This window comes from Balearica regulorum, chromosome 24 (genome assembly GCF_011004875.1).
Source record: "Balearica regulorum gibbericeps isolate bBalReg1 chromosome 24, bBalReg1.pri, whole genome shotgun sequence".
NCBI classification, from domain to species: Eukaryota; Metazoa; Chordata; class Aves; order Gruiformes; family Gruidae; genus Balearica; species Balearica regulorum.
The window spans coordinates 6,220,069-6,240,704 of NC_046207.1; the positions used below are offsets into that span (position 1 = coordinate 6,220,069).

Sequence of the window (20,636 nt, forward strand, 5' to 3'; positions counted from 1 at the left end):
CCTCTTCCAAACCTTTCCTACGTTTTGGATCAGGTTTATCCTAACAATAGCCCTCTTTAAGGAAGGATTGTCAAGTCTAATGGCTCCATTAAGGCAAGCGTGGGTTCATATATACTGCTACAACCAAGTAATAACTCTTAGGAATTAAAAATCCATATGGCTCTCTCAGCTGTACTACATAACGTGCAGCAGCTGCTCTCAAAAATACTGTAACTGTTATTAAAAAAGGAATTAACTACACTGTATGGCTTATGAAACTGTGACTTATTATTAAATAGAAACAAATCTAGTGTAAAAATGATCAGAATCTTCAGGCTGACCATCTTTTTTGTCCTTTTCATTGTCACTATTTGTTTCTGGTTGCATTTAGATGCCGTAATCATGACCAAGGCCCCAGAGGAATACACATTATAAAAGCACATGCAATATTCTAGTCTCATCCTGTTCCTGGGGAAGGGAAGCAGGCAGGGGACGAGACGTACAGATGTAAGTGCCTCAGGGCTCGAGTTATCAACTCACTCTCGAAGCAGCTGCTCCCACTGGCAAATCTCTTATGGATCAGTAGAGGAGAAGTACAGCCTGATGAACCCCACCAGGTTTTTCAGGCTTGGAAAACCATTGGGAAGGTTTAAAAACTCCCTGGAGTCTGAAGGGCATCAATCCCTTTTGGCAGCCTTCCATTTTTTTCCTCCATCCTGGCTCACTTCTTGTGCCGTTCAGCCTTTCTCAAAATGAATGTTAGCTCTGGCGAGGGAAAGGGGGATTATGCCACAAATTTTCTGAGTGACTTTGGCTAAATTCCTTCATGTCTGCCCTTTCTGTAACGCAGGGGTAATATTTAATTATGTTATGTAGAGCATAAGTCTCGTAAGGGCTACTTTGTCAGTGCTTGTCATGTGAGGTTGTAATGTGAAAGGAGCTATGTTTAAAGTAATTAATTTAGGATCTGTGTTGCTGATGGCTTTGCTGTATTTCAGACTCTCAGTGCCAGACTAGTAATTATCTAAGACTATAAGCCCTGGGCACTCTGAAACTAGTGGAAGCTTTGTCACCAATGTCATTTTTTATTTATATTTCATGGTAAGCCAGGGTGCAAGCCTACATTTAAGCCTAAACTGACCTTGTGTACAAATTTTAATGAGCTCTGGCGCCTTGGAGGGCAGAGTCTCCACGCGATCTCTTAAACAGGCCCCTGTGCAGTCCTGTCTGCTTTGTGAGTGGGATGGGCACGAGCATGGCTGTGCCAATCATGATATATTCCATAATATCATATAGCCAACAGAGAATGGAGGAGTGAGCTCAGGTTCCTTCCTAGAAGGTTCAGTGTTGTATACAGCAGGGTGCTATGATCTGAGCAGGCAGCTGAGCAACAGATATTTGGGGGATGACTAAGCACAGGTCAAGGGGCATAGTTTGTAGTAACCCAGTTTCTGGCCAGATCCAGTGAACTAGAGAAACTTTGCTATTTGGATCAGGATGCAGTGTTAAATTTTCCCTGAAGATAGTTTGGACTGGCTAGGAAGGTTAAAAAAATTGATCTTGAAAAGGAAAGTCCTCTGACCAACAGCAAGAGACAGTCTATGCAGCACCACGGTACTAGCTCTACCACTTAAATTGTGATCAAAACCTAACAAAACCCTCCACTTGCTGAGATTTACTGCTTCACAGACCAACGGAGCGAAATGCAAACTGCAATACATCCGTCTTTATTCCACAAGCATCCCTGGTTCTGTTATTCCCCTCTCCGGTCCCCCCAGATGAATAGCCCTTTCCCCTTGCCATGCTGAATAGGCCAGGTGACTCCGAAACCGGCCACCCAGCAGATGCTTCCGCAGTACCAACTGTTCTGAACCCCCCACCTCATCTCCAGCTTTTTTTTTTTTTTTTTTTGCCTCTTCCCCCCCCCCCCCCGTGTCCTAGCAATCTAGGCTGCCTGGCACATGCTGCAAGCTGCAGTCCCACTGGAGTGATATTGTGATGGAAATGAGGGAGGGGATGCAGGCAGAACTGCACAGATTTACAGCACTCTAAGGGTTTCCATTAAAATCCTTGACAACTTGTTATTTATGAGTAGACCAACAGCTCTTCTAATATCCAGGGCCTAGACCCCATTCACTTCAATAATGCTGGTTTGGAATAAATGAGCCAGAGGATGGAAACCAGTTCTGTTAGTATAATGGAGGAGGCTAATAGCTGTTTAGAGAAAACAACTGATGTAATTCTGGGACCCAATCCTTTCACCGACAAAACAATAAAGGTTCGATTCTTCAGTGCATTTCACGTAGTGATTTAATTCAGTACAAAGAGGGTGATAGATGGCAGCGTTTGGATTTCGTGCCGTTATATACCCACTAAGCACTCTCTATTTGTACTAGTGCACTGGAGATAGAGGGGCTCATTGACTCCTGTGCAAGCAGCAATAGGTCGGTCTGGATCTCCACAGCAGAACAAAGATAAACAAGCAACAACCCCCCCCTCTGCGTGAGTGTAAAAGATCTTCATTCTTCCGTCTCGCAGGGCCTGTGAGCATCTCCTTCCCCACATTTTTCTGAGCTGCCCCACCTAAAGCAGCCTGGCAGTCCATCTAAGTGTCATTTTAGAACATTTTTTTTCACCATTCCCTTCTCTACTCCCTTCCCCTTCCCATCACTGACATGGCAAATCCAGAAGCACCTCCACTTACTGACCACAGGACTGATCCCTGACATAAGGACTTTGATGATCAAAACACTTTAAACCCTGGATGTGCATTATGCTGCTGTACAGAATTATTGATCTTTTCTGCTTTGTCTTAAAATCAAACTGACAAGTTGATTACTGAGTATAACCACTCAATTGCTGGCTTGTACACGGCTTTCCCATTCCTCCCTTGTTCACCTGCATCTTGTCTGTTTACATTCCTTTTGTCAGGAATCTTTTTATTTCCTTTCTGCTTCCTCCACTCTCCACGGGAGCCTCATTAAGGTGAAGCGAAGAGAAGCAGCAGCAGCAGCAGTGATCCCAGACCGCGTTCTGCAGGGCGAAAGACAGGCAGAGGCAGCACAGCCAGATGGACCATTGCTCCGTGCCTCCACCTCCCCCTCATCTGCACTCCCAGCCTTGTGTTTTTGGAGGAGATTGACAATGCTGAAGGTCCAAATTGTTCTGCAGGAGAAGGAAAGAAGACATGGAGAGATGAAGAGGAACCAGGAGGAGGAAAGAGGCGGTTCAAGTGAGGAAGGGGACTGTGGCTGTACGAATCGCTTCCTGAAAGAAGCTGAGCCGCCAGTCGGTTATTTCAGCATCCTTTCAGATACTCTGACTTCCAGGGCTGAAATAGTTTGGGAATCTGGAATCTGTAACCATCGCCCTTGTGGCCAGTCTCTTTTTTCTGCACCAGAAATAACTTTTCCCAGGCAAAACAATGGTCTTTCCTGTGAAATGAACTGACATCAGTCGGTATGTGATGCCCTCTGTGACCACAGCAGCATGTCTTTGCAGCTGAGAGAAGTTATCATCTGGTTTGCGTTTTACACATGCAGAAACGTACCTGTTAATTGGAAAATGATGTGCCATGGACAGGACAGATATATTCCAAATATATTCTGTGTGAATGGGAGAGAAGGCCCAAGGGAAGAACCAACTTTTTGGAAAAGGAAGGCAAAGGCTCTGACAGAAATGAGGGAGAAGCAAAAGGACCAAGCAAAGGGAGAAGAGCTCTCCGAGGCTGAGTGGGTTTGCCTGGATGGGGGATCAGAAAATGCTACGCTGCATCGCAGCAGTGATCGCTCACGGAAATCAAACTGGGCCAGTTCCTAAGCTGGACCAAACAGATAAGCCCTGTAAAGGTTTAAAAAGATATATTTTCACCGAGTATGACTTCTTCCTTTTAGATACGTTTCTACTGAATGTCCATTCAGATGCTACATGAGTTTGGGTATAAATTGTGCCAAACCCCTATTGTCCCTTTTGAAAATTTATTTCAAGGTCCTTATCCAATACATAGCAATGTGATGTTGGATCTCATCCAAAGTATAACTATATCTAATTATCAGCCATTTGAGCTACTTCTGTATTAAACCATAAAATTGAGACAGGATTGAAACCTCTTATGATTCCAAAGGCTAAATGCAGCAGTAACATAAATAACGCTGTAAATTATAAGCAAAATGAAAACTTGGTCAGAAAATATATGATGTAATTTGTACTTGGGGTAAATTTGTCCCTGGCTGCCCAGGGTAGGGAAGGTATGACCTGCATCAAGCCCAAGTGTATGGTTGGGAGTCTGAATCTGTGTCATTATTACAGAAAACAAATGACAGACCTTAAAATACTTCAAAAAGCCAGCATCCTCATGAGATTTATTGCAGTCTGACCCCCTCTGCCGGTCACCCGCTCGCTGCCTGTGTCCCAGGGCCGGCACTTCAACATTGGCGCCGAGATTTGTAGAAATGATAGGAGAAGGCAAGTGGAAAATTATAGGTACCAGCGTAAAAGGGATGGAGAGGCAATTCGGGGGCACTGACGCTTGGCACTGGTAGCTCAAGGACATAGATAATATCGTGACATAGCTCTAAGACCAGGTGGCAGGGTTTGGGTTTAGGAAACAACCCGCTAAAGGCAATACTAGCAACAGTGTACAAAGGAAAGAGGTCTGGTAACTGGCATCGGGGCGAACTACCAGGCTTTTAGTCAAAATTGTGTTTGTGTCTCTCCATGTTTGATCTGCTTCTGTCAGGATGTAAAGCAGTAGAAGAAGAAAAATATAATTTAGAATGAGGGCGTACGGGAAGAGGTTGGGGGGGAAAGCATTTTCTTGAAAAACAATGGGACTCTTCCTGAGGAAACAGGTGTTCAGTTAAAAATTAGCCATGGAGTGTTTGACTGGCTAAATTAGGATAAAGCTATGCCAGGAATGTTGAGATTTAGTAATCAATAATGTCAAAACATGTACAATACCAAGTATTTTTAAATAATATTTTATCGTTCCGAGTGAGGTTTTCAGCTTTTTCTCCTAGCCTAGGGAAAAAAGGTGTTGATACACTGGACGTTCCTATGACAGAAGAAATTCAGCCAGCTCTAGGTTTTTAGACAGCGCTACTGGGAACGAATAGAAACAAATAGATCCCGTCCAGCTCATTTTACTTTCTTGATTCATTCTCGTTATCCTGTACTATCCATTGGCCCTCATGATATATTCCCATGCTGTGAGGATCAACCAGTTAAAGATGTTAAGCAGAAACAGTCCCACCACCCATAGCCACACCATGTCACATGCTAGAAGTTATTCAGAGACGTGCTTAAGTACTTAGTTAGAAGAAGCTTCAGAAAATATTTGAAAGCCCGCAAATAGCTCCCTTAAGACCCCGTCAATTCCTCCAATTTATTTAAGAATGGACAGACAGCTTTTTCAAAGATTTTCTCCATATAGCTTTTATTTTTGTTTGCTGTTAGTTTCTTTTACAGTTTTTTTTAAATAATGCTTATCAGTATAGTACGTCTCAAGACAGAAATACTCTATTTAAACCTAGATTGATAAAAAGAATCAAAACAATAACACATTTTGAAGTCTTTGTTACTCTAAATATTCTTAAAACTTTACATAAACTTCTTAGGATTTTCTATTGCTTCAGATATTCAGCCAGAGTCTAATACAGCTGGATAATAAACCTGTACCCATTTGTGTTTGCATGGAAAAAAGAGCTGTTAATCATAAACTGAAAATCCCAAATCAGAAATAAAAATAGTAACTGGATAACCTGTGCATAAGGCATTGTAATATCCCAAGGCACTTAGTTCTGAATCACTTGGTTTGGTTTGAGAACAGGCTCTTCTTGTTAAGAAGGTTTAGAAACATAGAAGAGAAATAATCCAAATTTGTCATTTCCTTTAAATGAGGATGCCCAGTTTCTGATTGAGACACCATTTATCCTCTGTGCTGCCAAGACAACTTGGCTGCTGCACTTCAACGGGCTCCACGCCATAGCGATCTTCTCTTTCAGAAACATCAGGTTTTCCTGAACACGGTGCATGTGCCTCACCCTAGAATAAGCTGTGCTGCCTACTTTGCTGGAAGGACGGCCCGAGACCTTCAGATCTGCAAAGATATTCGGTCTCTTCATAAATATTTATCTTTCACTTGCTTTACAACAGATGGTGAAAGAAAAGATGTATTTTTACTTAGCTTTTTTACTTTTTAATAATTAATTCTGCATGCCAGAAGTTGAGCAGGACTGCAGGTGTGATCCTAAAAGATTATAAAATGTTTCTGATCTTTGGTTAGCAATCACAGTGCTATATTAAAGAATAAAACCATTATAATAGATATGTATCAGCCAAGCACAGAAAACTGCTGTACTACATCTCATCACTTGGATCCCTACCTGAATGAACAGTTACATGGCCAATGCTGTTCTAAAGAACTGGTATCACATTCAACTAAATTACTAATTATAGGATTTGTAACTTGTTTAACAAACATATATACTTGATCCAAGACAGAGGACTTAAGTTTGATGACTGATTTGGTTTCAGGCTGTGGATGTCTGACCTGATTTATGTGTTGGTCATATGCTGCATGGAACAGAAAGCTCAGAGTTACCATACTAGAGGCATAGTCTGTCTTGTCTGGGTGATCTTAGCATGAATCAAGCCTATATAGTGATTTTGGTCTACTCTATACTGCAGCCTCTGCCACCTATTCTACAGAGCAGATATGAATTCAGAATTACTCCAGGCCATGACAAAACATATGGTCATCAAACACCTGCTTGTTGGACTTTTCAAAGGTCTCACTGCAGAGCGGGCACTCCAGAAGATGGCTCTGCACATGGGCCTCAAACTGACTTGTTTCAATATCTTCCGGAAAGACATCATCACACATGGGGCATTTCCTTATAGAAGCCTGAAGTACAAAGCAAATGCAAATAAAGTCAGTTTAAAAATTAGATTCAAAGAGAAGAAACAGGAAAATTTAGTAGTCAGATGTTATCACTTTTGGACAAGTCTTTCTGACTTTTAACACTCTCAAGTTTTCAGATGTCTCCAAGCTTCTCTAAATACCACTTAAAAGACAAGAGCTTCTGAGAGGTACTCTGCCTTTCCATCCTACATTGCACATGTCCATGTCTCCAATATGAAATAAGGTATTTAGCAGCTGCATGCTGCTCATTCTGACATTAAATGCTGCCAAGAGCTGGTCCTCAAAGATTAAGGTCAACAGAGTTTCCTTTCTCTTCCTTAAGACAACTCTCATTAATTCCACACATTAAGCACACGTGGCTCCCTTTTGTTGTCCACTAAACCAGCATGTAGACAATTGGTTACAGAGCTGAACTTGGAGCTCTTTATTTCAAACCAGTAATTCGTGTCCATAAACCACTAATTCACGTCCAGTCGTGTTCACTTTACTTACATCTGCAGCTCCTGCCTCCAGGTTTGCTTCTGCAACTGGAAAAAGAAGTCATCGATTTAGCCACAACAAAATGATTAACAACGTAATGTGCTGATAACTAGTAATTCTTGAAACACGAAGATGTGACTCTGGATCTAAACCTCTATATTTAGGACTATGGAAACTGGACATACGCCACAGAACTAGCTGTCTCACAGCTGAATAAACCAGCTAATAGTTGTCTCTCTTGGCAGAAAACGAACAGACAGCTGATCACTTAAGTCAACTCTTAACACCCGGCAGCATTTTGCAGCTGCCAAGTCATTTGCACACATGCAAAGCTGCACAGAGGTCCTGCTAGTATTGTCTCTTCTACAGGATTCGAGAGGGAGGATAATTTGCCGAGACTCTAACTGCCATGTATTTGCGGTTTCAGACAGAATGCCAAGTAATCTCACCACAATATGGATTTCCAAACAGAAGGCCTCCTACTTTAGGAGCTGGAATCGGAGCATGAGCTTGTGAAGCAACCGAGAAGGAAGAAACCTCTCCAGCCTGCGAGAGATGCCTCAGGAGACCGTCATTCTCTTCCCGTAGTTTCTGCAGAGGGACAGAACGGCAGAATGAATTTCCAGAAGCTCAGGAGACCATTCCAGAGAAAAGTCATACTCTGCACTAACACAGATCCTCTTATATCAGAATGAAAATTACTATGAAGTTCTTTTAGGTTGCTCAGTGTTTGTCCTGCTTGACCTAATGGAAAAGTGAGGTAAGAAAGCACCAGGATCTATTCTGTGGCCTGCCCGGAAAGGCAGACAAGACGATTGGAATAGAGTAATACACTTTAAAAGACAGAAGACTATCCTGAAGTCATGCAGAGTAAGGAACAAAACTGAGCAGTCATTGCTTAGACTGGACAAAAAGGCTATGTCCATTTAAATGAGTAAGTCCACTCAGTTCAGTGGTGTCAGAATTAAGCTAACATTGGGAGTTTTTGGAAATCCCCACGCTACGATGGGTAAACCAGTCTTTTCTGTGGTGGAGGAAAAGGTGCGAGTTTTTGGACCCTTACTCTGTACAGTACAAACATGGCAGCAACATACTGCGAGGGTGCGCACACGGCCATGTGTACGTGCCCGCAGACAGCACGGCAGCCTGGCTTTAGGCGATGGTCCACGTGCAGGCACAATTAGTGATCCGGTTGGTAGAAGGGTTAATGGAACTGAGCACCAGACCGAGAGATTGGCGTTGTATTCAACACAGGAGAAAGGCAAGGGAATTGTGCCAAGTTCTCACCTGATTTTCCTCATCAGCTTCATTCTTTTTTGCCTGCAGAATCTGATACAAGCGCTTCTGCTCCTCAAGTTCTTTCATTAAGTCATGGTTTTGTTGCTATGAAGGAAGAGTGTTATTTGGTAAATCATAGGAAATCGGCAGACAAACGGATGCCAGCTCCAAGCACTGGAGCTGTCATACACTAGCTGCCTCATGCTCCATTTATTGCCAACTAATAACCCTCCACTTTCAATGGGGGTCTTACCATTTCATGGCTTGTCATCTAGGGTATCTGCATGTCACCACTCACGCTCTGTATTTTCATTACAGCATGCGAGATGACACATGACCTCTGAAGGGGACATATGACAGGTCAAACCAAGAGGGAGGCTGAAGAAAAGGAACTCTTACAGCTGAAAAATCCACCCTGGCAGGTGAGAGCTATCCAAGTATGCCAGGTTCCCTGGTACTGTGAGACTTGTGTGCATGGTGGACAGCCAGTGCATCCTTAGGGAATAATCTTTTAGCTGCCTCTTGAATTAAATCAGTAAATTAGTTAAGCTAGAGTACTTGGGGATTCTGCAGTCATTCTCAAAGTATTCCTTTAAGAATCCTGAACATTTGGCATCACAGCGGAGGTAATCACATCATCTATTTTAGGCATCTAATTTTCAATGCCAAAGTCAGAGTAGAGCCTTCAGAAGCTTCCTGAGTAGCACATACGGAGAGAGAAGCACCTTTAGAAGGTCACTCAGGGAAAGAGACTAAAGATGATGTGATGGCCTCGGTCATTGCCAATGATGGTTTCGTCAGTAGAAGGAAATGCCACAGCATGCTGCCCTTTTCTTTTATATCCTTCACATTCCTTCAAGGAGTGATTTCCAGTGCTGAGGTTTGTGGATTACTTCTAAACGGTCTGCAGAAGTTACCTAAGTAAAGCAAGCCTTTTGTCCATAAACTTAAAATTGTCGTACATATAGTCATCTGCAACATCACAGGGAAATTGTGATGGTTCTGCAAATCGGATGAAGGTGGAAAACAGTGCGGTCAGAGAATCCCGGCTCCCCTGCACAGGTGCCAGCAGGTCCCAGACAATACAGCAGAGCTCCGTGCTCAGCGCTTCTGGGACCATCTCCCCAGCTGCACCCCCAGAAACGCTGGGCTCATTCTGCAGACAGTGGGGCAGACAAAGCGATAGTTTGGCCTTTGACCCCTTCATGTATTTCATGCAAGGTTCAAGCTCCTTATTTTGCTCTTTCTGCACAGAAATCCCAGATTTTCACGAGCAGAGTTGCAAAGAGGTGTCAGAGGAGGATGTGGGGAGGATGTAGAGCAGAAACTTTGTATTGTTTATAGCTTGTTTTGGTGCATTCTAACCATACCGCATCTATTTCATTGATTATTAAATGCTAAATCTAACATATTAAAGATGAGAAAGGGACAAAAATATAAACAGAGAGGAGAGAAGACCAGCATGGTTGCTGCCTCACTCCAATTACTAATCAGCTTCCTGTTGGAGGTAAAATTAACAGGATATAGTCTGGGCAGATTTAGGGTAACTTGGTTTGTTTACCCGTAAGTCTCAGTCCTGAAACAATTTTGCTTAGATGCAGCAATTTGCAATCAGCCCAATATCAATCCTGAATTCCCACTGATTTACTTTACCCTTTGAGCTGACTCAGAAGAGATCAAGACAGAGACTGAATTTCCTGCTACAGGAATCAGAATGTCAATGTTTAGTTATAAAGGCATTTCATCCAAAACTAAAACATATGTGTATGCCATAAGAATATATGTATGCTATATGAATCTGTCAGATGGTGTGTTCACAGAACCACCTATGTGGACACTCATGCCACCAGGGATGTTTCTCTTTCTGTCACGGAATCCCCTGGAATCCCGTAAGATTGAGCAATATTTGTACCTGCTCACTGCCTGGGATGCCTCAGCCTCTCCTCCCTGGCTCCCCCAAGCACCATGATACTCAGGGAAGGTTTTACCTGTTGAGTTATAGCCATGTGTAACTGGCGATTCTCTTCCTTTAAACTTTCAATCTGCTCTGTCTTGTCGTGGTCCATATGAGATAGGTTTTCCACTTCTTTCTCATAATTCAACACTTGAGACTGGGCAGAAAGAAGGGTGGGCAGAAATTGAAAATCAAACAGCTCTCAGTGAGAAGCTCAGGCACCTTTTGCTGCAGAAAGCAAAGCTCCAGAACTCGGGGCCACTTTTTTTTTTTTTTTTTTTTCTGCAAACATTTTTCCATGAAAACCTTTGCAGAAACTGAGACCAGTTACATGGGGATATACTGGAGCTGATGTATTTATCAGAACACAGTATTCACTCAGATGTTCTCTGAGGAGCTTTTTAAGTTTCAACATGCTGCTTCTAGTCTGGGGAGTCAGAGAACAAAGAGAAAAACAGAGAGTCTACAGCCAGCCTGTTAGCCCATCCTTCTGGGTCTCCCATGCCCCAGCCCTAACAACCAAGCTATTTCCAGTCTACCTTCTCCCGTCACATACCTCCCAGCCAGAAGTCTTGTTTTCACCCAATAATTGAACATAATTTTAGCATGTTTTTCAAAACAAGTGTTTTCTGCCTGGATCCTTAGCTAGCAGGAGGTAAATAACAGTCTGATTTTGGTCAATGTAATGCAAAGGTCAATGTAATGCTGTATTCTTCCTTCCAGAATACAGCTTTCCTGAGGTTGACATTTTCCTAAAGAACCCACGTAATCAAAAAAAGAAACTCATACACTACATCTCTGCTCAAGATTGCTCAGTTCTCTGTCAGAGGGAAACTGATTTCATCAGAGACAGTTCATAAAAGCAAAGGAAGGCAGCTATATGTTTGCTACCTGCAGCTGGTCCATCTGATCCAGCGCTGTTTTCAGTCTGGTTTCCAGGCATTCCTTGTCAGATGTCACATTCTGAATTTGCTCCTTGAGTCTACTCAGAACAAATCAAACACACCGTACTTTCACCAATGGAAATTTAATCCATTAAGGCGAGGTGCTTACATGAAATCCTGTTCTGAGATATGCTGTAAATACACTTACTGGTGCAGTTCTGCCTCTCTGCAGTCATACAGGTCCTTTAGATGTTTATTTTCCTTTTTCAGGGAACGCAGCTCCAGCTCCAGTTTCTCTGTGTTGCTCCTTAGAGACTCTAAACTATTCTGCAGCTCCTGAAAATCACAGTGAGGTCGACAGGAGGTAAACGGGACCCAAGCAATAGTCCTGCTCTGCACTAGAACTGCAAAAACCATCAAATGCAACGTTTCCAGGCAGCCCCTCTGAAGGAGGGAAGTATCTCCTTTGCATCCTGACTACTCTTTCAGACCCCATTTACTTTATATTAAGCCTTGAGCAAAACTGAAGGAGGAAAAGATAATGATAATGTGATTTTGGGACAGCCTACACAATATTTCTGAACACTCCCCTTCCCATATGTTGCTGACTGCTGTGTCTGCTGAAGTCTCTTGTTCATCATTACTGTTCTTATTGCAGTAGAGGTGGTGTATGATTTGGCAAAGGATTAAACAGATAACATGGGGAGAAACCTCTTTAATTTTCTCCTGGAAGCATACAGTGGAACAAGACCTGACTCAGTCCCTCTTCATCTTTCAGACTTAAAGTTTCTGACTTAATATATTATTTTTTTTTGTTTACCTGTGTCTTGTTGAGCTCTTCCTGCAGATTGATGTTTTGTTTCTGGAGACTTGCACAGCTTGCTTTCAGCTCCTCATTTTCTTTACGCAAATTTTTGTTTTCTAGTTCAATTTCTTCCACTTCTTCCTGGCAAGCAACAAAGTTGTTCGGTCATAACAGAAGCACTGAAAAGCTGCATTCCAAATAGCACAGTGTGAAGAGCAAAGCTCTGCAAAAGGGAGAGTGCAGCGTAGTCATTAACGACAGGGCTGCACACAAGACACTGCGAAGTAAGAGCGCTTGGCTTCACAATTATTGCCCATGTGCATGCTCTTACTCCCATCTAATGAGAGGCTGTTGCCATGAAAATGACATTTTTATTTAAAAATATTCAAAATGCCCTAAACCGCTATGTATTAAGTGTCTCCCCATGACAAAGAGCTCACAATCTAAGCGATAAATGGCAGGTAGAGAAACAAAGGCTGCCCAAATCTGTGTGACTGATCAGTAGCAAAGCCAAGAACAGAACCCAAGTCTGCTGAGTTCTAGCCTGGCATCCGATTTACCGGATCGCTCCATGTTAGCAATGAGCAGATGCCAATAAAAGCAAAGGCAGGAAAAAGCAGAGGAAGAGAGGACACCTACCTGTGTGGAAACCACCAGGATATCATCCTCAGTCTTTGCTCTGAACTGGAAAGGCACGCTGGCTCCCCGGACCGCACCATCCTGGTCGACATAGCAGAACTGGTAGTAGTCATCATTTTTTGGTAGGTAGTAAGCTTGAGACAAACACAACAACCCCGTCATATGCAGCTTCTAATTATTTAACTCTCTTAAGTGTACAGCACAGAAAGCGAGACCCTCTGAAAATTGAGACAGCCTAGTTCAGTATGGTTCCTGCACCGTTAGCAATTCCTTGTGCCAGGGATAAGAAAACAAACAATACCGCTCAGTCTAGGTGACAGAATTTAGCAGATTCAAAATTTTGTGATTTGCTATGGGATTCGAAATGTCTCCCAAAACACGGTCCTACAGATACTCTGTAATTCCGAACGCAGTGCTTATTAGTGGCAGCAAAGTGGGAGTCTGGGGGTGCACGTGCACATACATTTCCTGAGTGACCCCAGCTCCCACCTCACCTTTGAACTGGATCTGTTGCTGCACAGCGCCGTCACTGCAGACGTCAGTGGGCAGAGGAGCCCACATGAAGGTGTAATATTCCCTGGTTGTTTTCCATCCCACCTGCAACAGCAAAATTGTTACATGGCATCACGCAGTTCATGTTTATCCTATGGCAATGGGATTATATTTCCACATAGATCAGTTACTGGGAGGACTTTTGCAGTGATATCCTGACTTCTGAGAGCTGTGGTCTATGCATGAAAAGATAATCAGAGTGTCTGATTAGCTTTGAAGCTGTTCAGGTCACAACAGGTCCAGCACTTTGTCCCTAAGCAGGATTAAGATGTTCCATTATGCAAGTTATTATTGGGAAAAAACCAAACCCAACCCCCCAACCCTGTTCTATGAAAGCCCAAGCTATTTGTTTCTGTTTTCACAGTACTCACTTACCCGGAAGATGCCCACCCAGTCCTTCCCGCGAGGAACGATGTTCTCCGTGAGGGTATAATAACAGGTTATGTCTCCTCCGGGAATGTAAGACTTCTCAACGTTGTTAAAGACGACCTGGGAGAAGTGGCAGTTGTCTAAGAGGACGGCAGAGGTGGGAGGTTCGTCTGAGGTCTCATCCATCGTGGAAGTCTACAAGGGGAAAGAATAAGGGGATTATCTCATCTTCTGATGGACACAGTTGCATCTGTGAAGGGTATGAAGGCTTGTGAATGAGAGCTGTGAGGTCCAAAACCCCTGACGCACACACCGAGGAGTCTCAGCAAGGCACACAAGCTCACTGGTGTCCCTGCCGCCCCCAACACGCACGGCAGCTTGCAGACTCTCTTTAGCAGACGCGTGTGAGACTCTTTGATCTGACTGCTGCTTCCCAGCCACGGTGCTGGTGCTCCGAGGCTGCCAGCGTGGCACAGCAGCCTCTTTCCTGCATGGGACCCCACGAACCCGCTGACTCCTACGGATCTGCTACACGGGAGAGGCGGTGGTGGCTGGCAGCAGGAGGAGCACACGTGCCTGCTGGTGGGATCCCATGCGTGAAGACCCTGCTGGAACGCTGGCCGTCCCCACGTGCAGCCTCACATCATGTTTTTAATGTGATTTGACGTGCCAGGCGCATCCCCACCATAATGTGGGGGCCCAATGTTAATGTGGGGGCGCGTCAGCTCTTCTGAAATCTGGAGACTAGCACATTGCTTGAGAAGAACAGAGGTTTTGCTGCATCAGTGAAATGCTCCAACACAAGACAGAACCAGCAGCTTACAATCTATCATGCTAGGAGCTCCAGGACTCTTGCAGTCCCAGCCCTAATACACTCCACCTTCACCGGCTGACCGTGGCGAGACAAACAAGACACACTCATGCGAACTCCACAGCCTCCTCGCTTTCCACATTCAAATCCAACGCGATGACTTGACCTCCAAATACAGCATCCTTCATCTTCAGCTTCCCGGTGCCAAGGGAAGGGAGGTACCTTGCTAAGCTCAGCTCCCATGGAAGAGCACGAACAGAGCAGATCCTGGCTAGGCAGGTCGTTGTAGCTCTCTCTCGCAAGCCTGTGACAAGAGGCTATTATAGCCTTGGTACTCGTGACTGCTATGCTGAAACTGCGAGGTAATTCTCAGTATCGACATTAATATGTTGCGTGACGGCAGGGTCAACAAATAGCATTAAAGCTTTTGCATGAGTTATCTACACAGAAAACTTTGCAGTGCGTTGTGACACTACAAATCACACAACATAAATCTGTAGTGGGTGCACCGATCAAAACAGTATCCAAACTGCCAGGACCTGGGCAGGACTGGAAACAGAACACTACATCACCCTCTTGGCCACTGCGGCTTGCAGGCAGCCAGGCTTCAGCCCTGGCAATCTGTCAAGGGACAGATCGCTGCTGAGAAGACCCTGCTGCCAATCCCGGACAATTCAATGCCAAGAATCCAAAGCAGAACCTTCTCAGCTGATCCTAGTGACAAGTATTGACCTCATAACGGAGGGAAAGTTCATCATGAAAAACCATCCCACTGGAGCATTTCGGGTCATCTCCAACCCAGAAGTTTCACATGGAAATGAACTCTCTGGGGTGTGTTTTTTTGGTTTTTTTTTGCATCACCCAGGAGATTGTCTGTATTCTGTGCCGTAGAACACCCCGAAAATCAGGCAGGAGTTCAGATGGGGATTGTGGGGCTGTGCTTGGACAGGAAAGGGTATGCACAGCTGGGAAGAGCAGCGACAACTGCGCTGACACAGCCTGCCTCGGGAGGACTGAGAATTCCTCCTGCTGGGAGTGGAAAGCAGGACAGCCGCTAGCAATGGACGTGGTGCAATCCTCCCAGATCTCTGGGGCTGCAGTTTCACTTTTAGCGATCTCAGTAAAGCGCAGAAAACAATGTGCGTTTCATCTAAGCCTCAGTCTTTATCTGGCTGATGCCAATGTTTCCTACCCTGATGTGCCTTTATGATCTACGGTTCCCAAATGGCAGGGATTCCTTGACAGCCACCAGACAGGAAAAAAAAAAAGAAAATAAATCTAAGGGCAGCACCTCAATGATGTTACTGCATCGCTTCTGGACAGGACATGAGCCCTTGCTGCCACAAAGGTTAGAAGTAACTTGTGAAGAAAATGAAGAGTCAGTGTCTGAATGCAGCAAAACAACGCATTCTGCTGCAGAAAAAAAGAAGGATGTAGGTTTTGGTAAAAATAATTGCGATCTTGAAGACAGACAAGGCGTGCAGCATGTGCTGATGGCAGCGTCTGAGTTCACTTCCAGGAAAAGACGACAGGAAGTAGAGCGGGGAGGACACTTGATGAACGTTCAGGTTTTTGTTACCGAACAGTCACCAGCCAAGGCCCCGAGGGGCCGGGGCCAGCCTCACCTCCGGGCCGTTAGTGACTGACGAGGGCAGAATACAAAACGCTTCCTCCTCTCCGGGGACTTTCTGGGGTTTTTCCCTTTTCTTTCGCCGTTGCTGTTTCCTTCTTTCATTACCCTGCAGCGGCCCGAAGATGGAGGAAACGGCGGATTCCCCCCCTCGAGTGAGACCAACCTCCAGCCGCGGTCGGACACCGGGACACCGCGGGCCGGATGCACCGGGCAGCCCCCAGCCGCCGGGTGCCACGGGGGGGGGGGGTGGGGGGTGGGGGGTGCCCCGGCTCCGGTCCCCGGTAGCATCCCCGTGCGTGGGGTTCCCCCCGTCCCCCGGGCCGGGCACCCCCGGCTCCGCCACCAAGAAACGAAAGTGAAAGTGTCGCCGCCGCCGCCGCCGCTTCGCAGCGGGGCAGCCCCGCTCCCCCACCCCCTCCCTCCCGTAACGGCCCCCGGGGGGGGGGGCATCAGACTCCGGGAGGGGTACACGGGACCCCGCCGCCCTCCCCCCGTCTCACTTACCGAGGAGAACGGCTGGAAACTTCCGCGACGAGGAGGCGGAGGAGCAGGAAAAGGCGGAGCCTCCCCCCGTGCCGCCCCGCCCGGGATACCCCCTCCCTGGGCGGCCCCGGCCGCGGTGCTGGGACTTGTAGTTCAGCCCCGGAGCGTGCCGTGTGTCCGGGGCGGGGGGCAGACCGGGGACACCGGTGCCGGTTGTCCTGGGCTCGGGAGGGAGATGGGTAAGAGCTCAGGGAGTTTCAGAGCGGGAGTTTAAAGCCCCGGTAACGAGTTACGGGCCTGGGGAGGTCCCTCCTGCCCCGGGGCACCCCGCTGGGCGGGACACCGGCCGCCCTCCCGACCCACCCCAACGGCGGTGCCCGGTGGTTCAGGCTGCCGGTAACGGGGCACGGAGCCGGGCCTTGCCCCTGCACCACGGCCTGGCGGCGATCCCCCCTCCCCGCGGCCCCGAGCTCCTCCCCGGTGACGACGACACTAAACCTCGGCTCCGGCGACGTTCGGCCACGGTTGAACCGGGCACTTTAATAAACCACGGGAAGAAGTTTAAATGTTCAAACCCGAGCTTTTAGAAGAGACTCAGGAGGGAGGGGCCGGGGCGGGCGCAGCAGCCGCCGGCGAACGGCAGAGGGCGGCCGGGCCGGGCCCACCCCGCCGCCATCACCGCCCGGCCTCTATGGTAACCTCTATGGTGCAAGGAGCAGCCCAGCGCGCCTCACGGTCCTCTGGAAGACCTCCAGGTCACCAGCCAATCAGCAAGCAAGCAGATAAAATAACCAACCAATGACGATACGCGTAACGACATCACCTTTCCCGCCCCTTTTTGAGCTGTCCCGGATGCTGATGAGGAGGTACTCGTTCGTTTTTAACCAATGGGAAGCGCGGATGTTATCCCAGGATGCCGCGCGCCGTGCGCAGCGACAACCAATGAACGCGGAGGACGCGGGGGGGACACGGCAAGGTGAGCGGGGCCGGGGTTCCGCTCTCCCCTCACAACCGCCGCCGCCTCAGCCCCGAGCGGACCCAGCGCAGGTGGGCCCCGCTCCCGGTCACCCCCTCCCCTCTCCGGGTGACTCGGGGCCTCCCCGTGCCGCTTCCAGCGGCACGGGGAGGCCCCGAATCGCCCGGAGCGGGGGGGGGGGGTGGCCGGTGGGAACGGCGCCCAGCCGTGCCCTTCGGTGAGAGGGCTCTGCGTCTGCCCTGGAAAGGGCCCGAACGAGCGTTACCGGAGGGAAGGCGGCGGGGGTGTGTGTGTGTATATATGTGTGTGTGTGTGGGGGCGGTGGGGAAAAGACACGGCTGAAGATAAACGTGTTGTGTGTCAGCCCCGAGAGGGGGGTGTTGGCTGGTGGCGATAGCGCTGGGATTCCCATTTCCTCTTTTTTTTTTTTTTTTTTTTTTTAAATTTGTAATAGGTTAAGCAAAATGCAGGCTCCCGTGGCTCTCCTCGGCTCCCCAGCTCTGGTAAGTTGCTTTTCTTCAGAGGAGTACAGGAATATTTAGTGGGGATAAATGGTTGTGAAGCCTTTCTCTGTGGTGCTTGGTTCAAAACGCTGTCCTGGATGTCCCTCAGCTGGGGTGGGATCGAGGGGGTTGGTTTTATCGTGGATTTAACAAGGAGAGGAAACAAGGTGACCTCTGGTGACCGGAGGGCGATACCTACCATCTTCAGAGACGTGGGTTGAACTGCAGGCCCAAAGATGAGCTGCTTGTCATGGAGATACTTGATCACCCCTTTCTTTCGCGGTATGAATTAGGAAGTAAATGTATGGGACCGTAGTAACGGCCAAACTGCTGCAGCGGGTACGACAGGGTGCTGCTGTGTGTGGCCTGTGGGGCTGCTGCTCGTGGACTTACTCCAACTGGCTGAAATAGAAATATCCTACACTTGCCGATGCCTTTGATTTCTAGTCTTGTTTCATTCTTGAGATGTTTTCAGAAACTTCTAAGACTGTTCTTCATAAAATAACTGCTCTTTTCTGAGGATTACCACAGATGCATCCGATTAGAGGTGTTAATTGTCTGTGTTTCCCTCCAGTTCCGGTGCTGTTCCAGGGCTCTGGCCAGACCAGTTTCGGTGTCTGTTTTCAGCCGGCCTGAGGTGCAGACTGTACAGGTGAGACTCCTTTGTGGTGAATCGGCTCCTATATTTCTGTGCTCGCTGCCTCTCATACTTGATTATTTCTCCTGAGATGGAGGAGTAAGTTTGTGTATCAGGAGGATGGATAGTATGGAGACGTAGCTTCTAGTGCGGATCGGTGATGGTTTAGCAAGCTTGGCTGATCCTGCTTCGCCTTGAGTAGTGGATAAACGGCGATGGTGTTTTATTTAGATATATTTATGATTAAAAGTGTGTCATTAGCATGTTTCTTCTCCTATATTCCACAGTTTGCTGCCGTTTCCCATCCACAGCTGACCCGCCGTGAGTTCCAAACCAGTGCTGTTTCCAGAGATATTGACACTGCTGCGAAGTTCATCGGGGCCGGTGCTGCCACGGTCGGGGTGGCTGGTTCAGGAGCCGGTATTGGAACGGTGTTTGGCAGCTTGATCATTGGCTATGCCAGGTGAGTAAGATGCCAGGCTGGCTTGAATTTATTCCCTTCTTCCAGCACTAAATTTAGTAGATTGGTAGAGCTTTCTCTGGAATATATGTCCAGCTCTACATGTGTTGCGTATGTAAGCAGATATTGCATTTAACCTGGAATATAAAATGGTTGTTATAGTCCATTATTCTATTAAAATGAATAAAAAAAAGTGCCTGGATTGTTTGAGTCCACCCTATACTTCTGAACAGTGCGGCTGCTCTGTGCAGCTCTGCCTGCCTCTGGAAGAAATGAAGCAGTAGTTGTTAGCAGGAACTGTTGTTTGACACCACCAGGGCAGGTGAAATGAGCCTTCAGGGCTCAACATGTCTGCATCACTAAACCCAGAGAAAAATCATGGTTTTCTCATTCCAGCCAGTGGCTGCCCGCTGTAAAACTGCTTTGTGCCCCAAAATCTGTTGCCTATGTGACATAATCTTGGCTTTCTGATGTGGGCTCTGGTTTGGGGTGGTTTGTTTTTTTTGCTCACTGTGGATCTTTTTTTTTTTTTTGTGGGTTTTTTTTTTCCCCACCCTCCCCCTTCTCTCCCTGTTCTCCCCCTTGTACAACATCCAGGAATCCATCTCTCAAGCAGCAGCTTTTCTCCTATGCCATCCTGGGCTTCGCCCTGTCTGAGGCCATGGGTCTCTTCTGTTTGATGGTGGCATTCCTTATCCTCTTTGCTATGTGACAACTTCTGGCCCTGGCTGCGGATTCCATCACTCTGTCCTCTGCGGTTTGAGTCTGCTTCCATCAGAGCGTTCCAGACTGACAATTAAAGAAAAGATTTCTCTAAATAAACTGATGGCTTTATTTTCTTTATTTCTTTTTTCTTATGTTCTGGTGGGGAAGTACTTGGGGGAAATTGGTTTATTGGTTGGAGAGGGTGATGTCCCAGCTATGGGGGCACCCGCTGATAAAGAAGGGGAATGTGAAATGGTGGTGGGAGGGGAGGGAGACTAATGTGGAGCTGGTTAGATAAGAGAGGATGTCCTTGAACAGCTCAAATTATGCAAAAACCCCAATAAGCATTGCCCTTGTAAAGCAAACACTTTTAGATGGGCTGACAAAGTGGGGTTTTTTTCCATGTGCTGTTGTTGAACATGCTGCACTTCTTTTTTTTTTTTTTTTTTTTTAATCTGGAAGACAGTATGTAGAAAAGGTGATGGGTACGGGTGAGCGTGCTTGGAAATGTGTCAGTAGCGTTTGCATAACTAACTTGCCAGTAAGCACGCGATTTTTCTTGCGAA

At 46.6% G+C, this 20,636-nt stretch overlaps 2 protein-coding genes across 2 annotated transcripts; one reads left to right on the plus strand and one right to left on the minus strand.

Moving 5' to 3' along the window:
* Positions 1 to 5,385: 5,385 nt before the first annotated feature.
* Positions 5,386 to 17,093, minus strand: CALCOCO2 (calcium binding and coiled-coil domain 2). Its single transcript, XM_075774856.1, has 12 exons — positions 16,811 to 17,093; positions 13,869 to 14,057; positions 13,436 to 13,538; positions 12,942 to 13,075; positions 12,318 to 12,443; positions 11,706 to 11,833; positions 11,505 to 11,595; positions 10,648 to 10,770; positions 8,669 to 8,764; positions 7,831 to 7,972; positions 7,394 to 7,428; positions 5,386 to 6,883 (listed from the first exon to the last, which is right to left on the minus strand). Exons 2-12 carry the CDS (start codon positions 14,046 to 14,048, stop codon positions 6,707 to 6,709), a joined length of 1,335 nt encoding a protein of 444 aa, XP_075630971.1. The 5' UTR covers positions 14,049 to 14,057; positions 16,811 to 17,093; the 3' UTR covers positions 5,386 to 6,706.
* Positions 17,094 to 17,689: 596 nt separating this feature from the next.
* On the plus strand, positions 17,690 to 20,187 carry ATP5MC1 (ATP synthase membrane subunit c locus 1). Its single transcript, XM_075775172.1, is given in 6 exon segments — positions 17,690 to 17,749; positions 17,751 to 17,836; positions 18,220 to 18,268; positions 18,843 to 18,920; positions 19,193 to 19,368; positions 19,963 to 20,187. Coding segments are annotated over 6 exon segments (564 nt in total). The 3' UTR covers positions 20,078 to 20,187.
* The last annotated feature ends 449 nt before the right edge of the window (positions 20,188 to 20,636 follow it).